Genomic DNA, 9,807 nt, shown 5'->3' on the forward strand with positions numbered 1-9,807 from the left:
GTTTACTGTATGTCCCCACCTGCTGGTCATATTGCAGAGCAGCAAGCCAAAGTCAACAAGACCACCAGACAGGTGTTACGGATACAAGTATTCTGTGTGTATCCTATGTGTGTATTTCTTTTCTCTGCTTCTCCCCTCCTCACAGGTGGCAATCATCATTCCCCAATCAGTCATCAATCAGTCACTAATCAGAAGAAGACACACCTCCTCCTGTTTCCATTACTCAATCACATCCCCTTTCCCTTGGTTTAAAAACCCAGTCAGTTGTTTCCTCTGGAGCTCCATCTCTCTGTCTGTCAATCTCTCGGTGGTTCTCTGGTTTTCTTTTCGCTACTACATGTCACTTTGTCCCCACCTGAGAGTATTGTTTCTGTCATGTTGTTTGATGGGAAAAGGGGGAACTAAGACAAGTTACCCATGGGCATACACTACCCGAAGGTAAACTTTGTTTAAAAACACTAGCTAGAACTGGGCGGACCACCCACTGTATTTGTGATTAGTTAGCTGTATTGAAGTAGGCTAGTCTTGCTTAGGGGTATTTTTGGATATTTGTTTATTTCCTTGGGTCCAGCTCAGCCCCTTCTTCCTGCTCATCACTTTACCGTGAGTTTGCAAATAAACCCTGAGTGTAGATATTAGTTGTCTGTGGTTATGTCGTTCTCACTGTTACTTTGTCACTATTACACTTTGCATGAGTTATGTTACGGGTCTCGATACCATCCACCCTAGACTTCCGGGCCAAAAGGGATTCGTAACACAGGAGTTTGTTTGGTGCAGCCCAAATGGAGAATGACACTTTTTAGTTTTGAGCCAGTTAGAGGTCAGTTTTAATAATCCATGTTGATTTATCTGTCAAATATGAATTTTCCTGCCTTCTGAAGCTTAATAATTTTGTTTTATGCTGATTTGGTGCTGCTTTCCTTCATTCTGAAAACATCTGATCTGTGTGTGTGTTTGCGTTCGCGTACCTACATGTGTCTGTGTGTACACCACTTTGTGTGTTTCCAAACACACACTCTGAAAGTGTAGCCTCAGATCGGAGCTGGAACAGTTTTTTGTCTTTAATCTTTAACGTCAAACAGTCTAAAGTGGGAGACAACTTAGCCCTTCTCACAAGTTCACCCACTCACAGTAGCATGCACACCACTCACAGTAGCATGCACACCACTCAGAGTAGCATGCACACCACTCAGAGTAGCATGCACACCACTCACAGTAGCATGCACACCACTCACAGTAGCATGCACACCACTCACATTAGCATGCACACCAGTCAGAGTAGCATGCACACCACTCACAGTAGCACGCACACCACTCACATTAGCACGCACACCACTCACAGTAGCATGCACACCACTCACAGTAGCATGCACAGCAGTCAGAGTAGCATGCACACCACTCACATTAGCATGCACACCACTCACAGTAGCATGCACACCACTCACAGTAGCATGCACACCACTCACATTAGCATGCACACCACTCACAGTAGCATGCACACCACTCACAGTAGCATGCACACCACTCACATTAGCATGCACACCACTCACATTAGCATGCACACCAGTCACATTAGCACGCACACCACCCACAGTAGCATGCACACCACTCACAGTAGCATGCACACCACTCAGAGTAGCATGCACACCACTCACAGTAGCATGCACACCACTCACAGTAGCATGCACACCACTCACAGTAGCATGCACACCACTCAGAGTAGCATGCACACCACTCACAGTAGCATGCACACCACTCACAGTAGCATGCACACCACTCACAGTAGCATGCACACCACTCACAGTAGCATGCACACCACTCACATTAGCATGCACACCAGTCAGAGTAGCATGCACACCACTCACAGTAGCACGCACACCACTCACATTAGCACGCACACCACTCACATTAGCATGCACACCACTCACAGTAGCATGCACACCACTCACAGTAGCATGCACAGCAGTCAGAGTAGCATGCACAGCAGTCAGAGTAGCATGCACACCACTCACAGTAGCATGCACACCACTCACAGTAGTATGCACACCACTCACATTAGCATGCACACCACTCACAGTAGCATGCACACCACTCACAGTAGCATGCACACCACTCACATTAGCATGCACACCACTCACATTAGCATGCACACCAATCACATTAGCATGCACACCACTCACATTAGCATGCACACCACTCACATTAGCATGCACACCACTCACATTAGCACGCACACCACCCACAGTAGCATGCACCCCACTCACAGTAGCATGCACGCCACTCACTGACACAGACAGCCAACATGGAGGGAGCAACAGTCGTTGTCATTAGAGTACAAAAGACAATCGGTTGTCCAATCCAAAATGAATCTATAGCCTCTACCAGACTACTACAAGACACTTCTTGATTTTAGAGTATCGAATTCTTGTAACTAATTTTGGAAACAAGATTTTGGAGTGATTACGATTTTTCTTACACACATATTATATTTGTAGTGATTTCAAGGGTTAAGGCTAAGATTTCTATCTTATGTTTGTTGTGCAGTAAATATTTCAGCTTTTATTTTCATTGTTTTGTATTAGTTTTTTTCCGCTATATAGCACATTGCGTTGCATTCCATGTCTGAAATGTGCTGTATAAATAAAGCTTGATTTGAGATGAGCAGAACTGTGTATGGTGCTGTAGCCTATGTTTGCATATGGTCTAAAAGTGTTGAATATTTAAGCAATAAGGTGCGAGGGGGTATGGTATATGGCCAATATACCACGGCTATGGGCTGTTCTTATGCACAACGCGGAGTGCTATGACACAGCCCTTAGCTGTGGTATATTGGCCATATACCACAAACCCCAGAGGTGCCTTATAGTTATTATAAACTGGTTACCAACGTAATTAGAGCAGTAAAAATAAATGTCATACACATGGTATACGTTCTGATATACCACAGCTTTCAGCCAATCAGCATTCAGGGCTCGAACCACCAAGTTTATAATGTGTAGTAAACATGTGTTCCTCCTCTGCAGGGCTGTTGGAGGAGTACCCTGGGGGTGTAGAGGCAGAGTGCTGTGATGTCCGGTGGGACATCCAGATGGAAGCAGACAACAACCGTTCTCGGGGGACCCTCAAAAGAACTCACCCATCCTGTCACCACCGAACCTCTCTCAGTTCCTCGGCCGCGTGCAGACTTTGCAACAGCCGGCTCAAACTCTGCCTGCTCATCCTTGTCCTCCTACACACTGTTGCCTCCCTCACCGCATCCCACAATGCAACGGGAGTGGGCTTGGGTCTTCCTGCCTCCCTCGTCCCTCTGGAGGAAAGTTCCCCCACCAATGAGGAGTGATGGGATGGCTGAGGACTTACGTTGTCATGGCAACAGTGTGGCTATGAGGATTTGAAACATCTCTGCCTTGGTCGGGAATGCTAAGTGCTGTGGACTTGACATCTGCAGCCGTCGTGCTTTCTGGGTAATGGAGTCTTTGCTGAGGTTTGGGACTACTTGGAGACATACAAATCAATCAAAACAAACAGACAAACAAACAAAGAGAAAAAAAACATGACTGTGGTGGGAATGTGGGACAATGCCACAGTCTGACTGTGAAGTTGCTGAGTTTCTCTCTGCTCTTTTTTTTTACACTGTGTTCCTGTATTGGCTTTTAGTTGCACTGGCTGACTACGTGATAACATTCACTCTCCCTCTTTTTGAATTTCCATCCTTTATGTTTTATGATGTTCCTTTATGGGTCTCTCGCACAGGAAAATGTCTCATCGATATAGGATAGGTAACATGTATCAAAAAGCAAAGTTGTGAGTGTGTGCATGCTTGTGTGTGTCCACTCTGAAGTCTCCCCTTATTTGGGTTCCCATTCCTAAAGATTTTTTTAGATGTAGGAAAGGACTCTAAAATGTTAGTAGTAATTTGTTCTCATGTTCTCTCTCACTGTATCCCTGGTAAAATTAACACACACCCACATTTCATCAGATTACACACCTGGCCAATCTCTCAAAATATAAGACAACCCCTTCACCCAGCCGTAGATATGTGAATATTCCACTCTGAATCCTGGCCCTGCCACACTGTTCATTCCCTATGACATCTTCTCAGTCCAGCACTCAACACAGGAGGTGTGATGTTCTATTTTATGTTTATTGTTTTGTCTAATCAAGATGTGTAAACTCTATTCTGTACTTGCATGTGGAGGCTCTCTTAAATTACGTGAAATTCATGGCCTTGTTGGTTTGCTTTGCGTAGCCTTAGCCACGCTGTGTTACAGAACACTACTGCCCCGCCAAAAGACCACTAGTATGGTAGCAGTGTCCTCTGTGTTTCACTGCATTGTTCAGAAAATGTTACTTAAATCTCACATTAAGTAAAGGGCTTATTGCTATGTACATATATTCACACATCAAAGACGGGTGTATGGCTTAAGGTATCTCATTTAACACTGCATGCTTAGGGGTACAACTTCAAAGGTAAGCGTTTGCTTACAAAGCGGTTCATGCTTTGCTAAAGAGAACGGGCAGGTGTAGGACCCAGTATGGAGTATGTTTGAGGAGAAACGTTGGGCGGCAGAGAGGTTGAGAAGCTCAGCGGTAGATGTTAGCATTGCTGTTCGCATAATAGTTAATGATAGCTGGAAGAAAAGGCAATATTTAAGGGCTGTTTTTATTCTTTGTCACGTTTTCTAGATAATGAGCTGATGGATAGGTGAGTCAGGTTCTGATAGGTGAGTCAGGATCTGATAGGTGGGTCATTGTGAAGTCTGTCTGGTGTTTACTTGTTGTCTCGCCCATATTCATTACGCATTCACAACCTCCGGGAGTGTTGGTGAATATGACCTGTAAACTTGGAGCAACGAGGTGTGTGCGTACACGTGCTTTAAAACTAGTTGACACATTCATTCACTAATTAACAGCAAACTAGCTACTTTCACCATAAACCAAAAGTAGAGCTATCACGCTCAGAAACAAATTATAGTGTTAAAAATACATTTTTGTGGTTGCATTTAACAGCCAAAAATGCTGTCATCGAAGTCATTTCCTTAGGTGACGTCACAGTTCAGAATGTCAGAGGTGTCGGGGTCCAAATCAATACAACAATACCTTACAGTGAAACGTGTACTTACAAGCCCTTAACCAACAATGCAGTTTTAATAAGAATAAGTGTTAAAAAATGATTTACTAAATAAGCTAAAGAAAATTAACAAAAAATTAAAGAGCAACAATAAATAAACAGTAACGAGGCTATATGCAGGGGTTACCGGTACAGAGTCACTTGTGCGTTGGCACAAGTTAAGGTAATTAGGTAATATGTACATGTACTGTAGGTAGAGGTGAAGTTACCATGCATAGATAACAGAGAGTAGCAGCAGCGTAGGTGGGGGGGGGGGGGGTCATTGCAAATAATCTGGGTATACATTTGGTTAGCTGTTCAGGAGTGTTATGGCTTGGGGGTAGTAACTGTTAAGAAGACTTTTGGACCTAGACTTGGCGCTCCGATACCACTTGCCATGCGGCAGCAGAGGGAACAGTCTATGACTAGAGTGGCTGGAGTCTTTGGCAATATTTAGGGCCTTCCTCTGACGCCGCCTGTTGTCAAGGTTCTGGATGGAAGGAAGCTTGGCCCCAGTGATGTACTGGGCCGTACAGTCTACCCTCAGCAGTGCCTCGCTGTCGGAGACCGAGCAGTTGCCATACCAGGCGGTGATGCAACCAGTCAGGATGCTCTCGATGGTGCAGCTGTAGAATTCTTTTTGAGGATCTGAGGACCCATGCCAAATCTTTTGTCTCCTGAGGAGGAATAGGTGTTGTCGTGGCCTCTTTACGGCTGTGTGTTTGTACCATGACAGTTCGTTAGTGATGTGGACACCAAGGAACTTGAAGCTCTCAATCTGCTCGTCTACAGCCCTGTCGATGAGAACTGGGGTGTGCCCAGACATCCTTTTCCTGTAGTCCACGATCATTGTCTTGATTACGTTGCGGGCGAGGAGGTAATCCTGACACCACACTGCCAGGTCTTTGACCTCCTCCCTATAGACTGACTCATCGTTGTCGGTAATCAGGACACTGTTGTGTCTTTGGCAAACTTAATGATGGTGTTGGAGTCGTGTTTGGCCATGCAGTAATGAGTGAACAGGAGGGGACTGAGCATGCACACCTGAGGTGCCCCTGTATTGAGGATCAGCAAGGCAGATGTGTTGTTACCTACCCTTACCACCTGGGGGTGGCCCGTCAGGAAGTCCAGGATCCAGTTGCAGAGGGAGGTGTTTAGTCCCAGGGTCCTTGGCATAATGATGAGCTTTGAGGGCACTATGGTGTTGAACACTGAGCTGCAATCAATGAATAGCATTCAAACGTAGGTGTTCCTTTTATCTAGGTTGGAAAGGGCAGTGTGGAGTGTAATAGAGATTCCGTCATCTGTGAATCTGTTGGGGCAGTATGCAAATTGCAGTTGGTCTAGGGTTTCTGGAATAATGGTGATGACATGAGCCATGACCAGCCTTTCAAAGCACGTCGTGGCTACAGACGTGAGTGCTACGGGTCCGTAGTCATTTAGGCAGATTACCTTGGTGTCTCCTTGGTGTTTTTGAGCACAGGGACTATGTTGGTCTGCTTGAAACATGCTGGTATTACAGACTCGGTCAGGGACAGGTTGAAAATGTCAGTGAATACACTTTACCAGTTGGTTAGCACATGCTCGGAGTACACGTCCTTGTAATCCATCTGGTCCTGCGGCCTTGGGAATGTTGATATGTTTAGAGGTCTTACTCACATCAGCTACGGAGTGTGATCATACAGTCATACCAGATTGTGCTCTCATGCATGTTTCAGTGTTGCTTGCCTTGAACTGCGCATAGAAGTAATTTAGCTTGTCTGGTAGGCACGTGTCACTGGGCAGATCGCAACTGTGCTTCCCTCTGTAGTCCGTAATAGTTTGCAAGTCCTGCCACATCTGACTCACGTCGGAGCCGGCGTAGTAGGATTCAATCTTAGTCCTGTATTGACACTTTGCCTGTTTGAAGATTTGTCTTATAAGCCTCTGGGTTAGCTCAGTTGCCTGTAATACATGGCTCCTGGTATATACATACAGTCACAGTGGGGATGACATCATCGATGCATTTATTGAGGAAGCCAGTGATTGATGTGGTGTACTCCTCAATGCCATCAGAAGAATCCCAGAACATTTTGCAGTCTGTGCTTGCAAAATAGTCCTCTAGCTTAGCGTCTGTGTCATCTGATCACTTCCGTATTGAGTGAGTCACTGGTACTTCCTGCTTTAGTTGTTGCTTTTAAGCATTAATCAGTAGGATAGAGTTATGGTTAGATTTGCCGAATGGAGGGCAAAGGAGAGCTTTGTACGCATCTCTGTGTGTGGAGTAAAGCTAGTCTAGAGTTTTTTTTCCCCTCTGGTTGCACCTGTGACATTCTGGTAGAAATGAGGTAAAACGGATTTAAGTTTGCCTGCATTAAATTCCCCGGCCACTAGGAGCGTCGCCTCTGGATGAACATTTTCTTGTTTGCTTATGGCCTTATACTGCTCGTTGAGTGCAGTGTTAGTGCCAGTTTGTGGTGTTAAATAGACAGTTAAGGAAAATATAGATGAAAACTCTCTTGGTAAATAGTATGGTCTACAGCTTATCATGAGATACTCTACCTCAAGACTTCCTTAATATTAGATTTCTAACACCAGCTGTTATTGACAAATAGACACAGAACACCACCGCTTGTCTTACCAGAGGCAGCTCTTCTATCTTGCCGATGCAAGAAAAACCCAACCAGATGTATATTATCCATGTTGTCGTTCAGCTGCGACTCGTAAAACATAATATATTACAGTTTTAATGTTCTGTTGGTAGGATAGTCTTGATCGGAGCTCATCCATTTTATTATCCAATGATTGCACGTTGGCTAATAGGATGGATGGTAGAAACGGGTTACCCACTTGCCGTCTGATACTTACAAAGCACCCCGACCTTTGTCCCCTGTATCTCAGTCTCCTCTTCAAGCGAATGATGGGGATTTGGGCCTTGTCCGGTGTCTGAAGTAAATCCTTTGCGTCCGACTCATTAAAGAAAATATGTAAGTCCAGTACAAAGTGAGTAATCACTGTTCTGATAACCAGAATCTCTTTTCGGTCATAAGTAAAATAAGTAACGTTTTAAAAAAAATTACGTGAAAAAACACACACAAAAGCACAATTGGTTAGTAGCCCTAAAATCGGCAGCCATCTCCTCCGGCGCCATTGTTTCATTATTATTTTATTGTTTCCAGAGATGATACCAGAGTTGCCAAATTGTAAGTAACACTTGGAAGCTAATGTGGGCTTTTTTTCTCCTATTTGAAATAACTCTGATAGGTTGTGAATTCAGGGTCAGTTCATTTGACCTCATCATTTCCTCCCTGGATCAACAACCTGTTTTTCCATAGGCCAATGGGAATCCTGATGGGAATCCTGACTATGTTTATAAATTCTGAATTAAAAGTAGAAGAATGTCAGAGGAAGATTGAACCACTGGAAGACAGCTGAGGGTCACAGCAGATGCATAGGGATACAGTAGGCTCAGGTCTGCATGCGTCCGTACATTTGTGCGTGTGCCTGTATTAGAGGGGCTTTGGTGGATCACTAATTAGTCAGGTTCAGCCGAGAGCCAGTCTTCTCTGGAGACCTCATTAGCATGTCTGTGACCTTGTTTAGCGGCAACCTCCAGTCCTCAGATCCCCCAGGAGACATAATACTGAATAGCCCCATTAATAACTTCTTCATCTTCATGAGCACTAGATTACAGCATACATACACTTTCATCAGCATGACATCTCCATCAGCCTCACATCCCCTCATCCCTATAGACCTACATCAGCATTACACCTCTATCATCACTTCATCCCTATAGGCCTACAGTACATCAGCATTACACCTCTATCATCACCTCATCCCTATAGACCTACATCAGCATTACACCTCTATCATCACTTCATCCCTATAGACCTACAGTACATCAGAATTACATCTATATCATCACTTCATCCCTATAGACCTACATCAGCATTACACCTCTATCATCACCTCATCCCTATAGACCTACATCAGCATTACACCTCTATCATCACCTCATCCCTATAGACCTACAGTACATCAGCATCATACCTCTATCATCACCTCATCCCTATAGACCTACAGTACATCAGCATCATACCTCTATCATCACCTCATCCCTATAGACCTACAGTACATCAGCATTACACCTCTATCATCACCTCATCCCTATAGACCTACAGTACATCAGCATTACACCTCTATCATCACCTCATCCCTATAGACCTACAGTACATCAGCATCATACCTCTATCATCACCTCATCCTTATAGACCTACAGTACATCAGCATTACACCTCTATCATCACCTCATCCCTATAGACCTACAGTACATCAGCATTACACCTCTATCATCACCTCATCCCTATAGACCTACAGTACATCAGCATCATACCTCTATCATCACCTCATCCCTATAGACCTACAGTACATCAGCATCATACCTCTATCATCACCTCATCCCTATAGACCACATCAGCATTACACCTCTATCATCACCTCATCCCTATAGACCACATCAGCATTACACCTCTATCATCACCTCATCCCTATAGACCACATCAGCATTACACCTCTATCATCACCTCATCCCTATAGACCTACATCAGCATCATACCTCTATCATCACCTCATCCCTATAGACATACATCAGCATTACACCTCTATCATCACCTCATCCCTATAGACCTACATCAGCATCATACCTCTATCCTCCC

The 9,807-nt window shown here is 44.5% G+C and overlaps 1 protein-coding gene across 1 annotated transcript in view; it reads left to right on the forward strand.

Annotated features, from left to right (window-relative positions):
• Nucleotides 1-3,842, forward strand: part of LOC135521118 (NALCN channel auxiliary factor 1-like) — a 275,665-nt gene extending 271,823 nt beyond the window's left edge. The window contains exon 3 of the mRNA XM_064947056.1: nucleotides 3,024-3,842. Coding sequence (XP_064803128.1) covers nucleotides 3,024-3,340 — 317 coding nt within the window. The 3' untranslated portion in view covers nucleotides 3,341-3,842. The remainder of the gene's footprint in view (nucleotides 1-3,023) is intronic.
• Nucleotides 3,843-9,807: the final 5,965 nt, after the last annotated feature.

Source organism: Oncorhynchus masou, chromosome 29 (genome assembly GCF_036934945.1).
Source record: "Oncorhynchus masou masou isolate Uvic2021 chromosome 29, UVic_Omas_1.1, whole genome shotgun sequence".
Taxonomy (NCBI): Eukaryota; Metazoa; Chordata; class Actinopteri; order Salmoniformes; family Salmonidae; genus Oncorhynchus; species Oncorhynchus masou.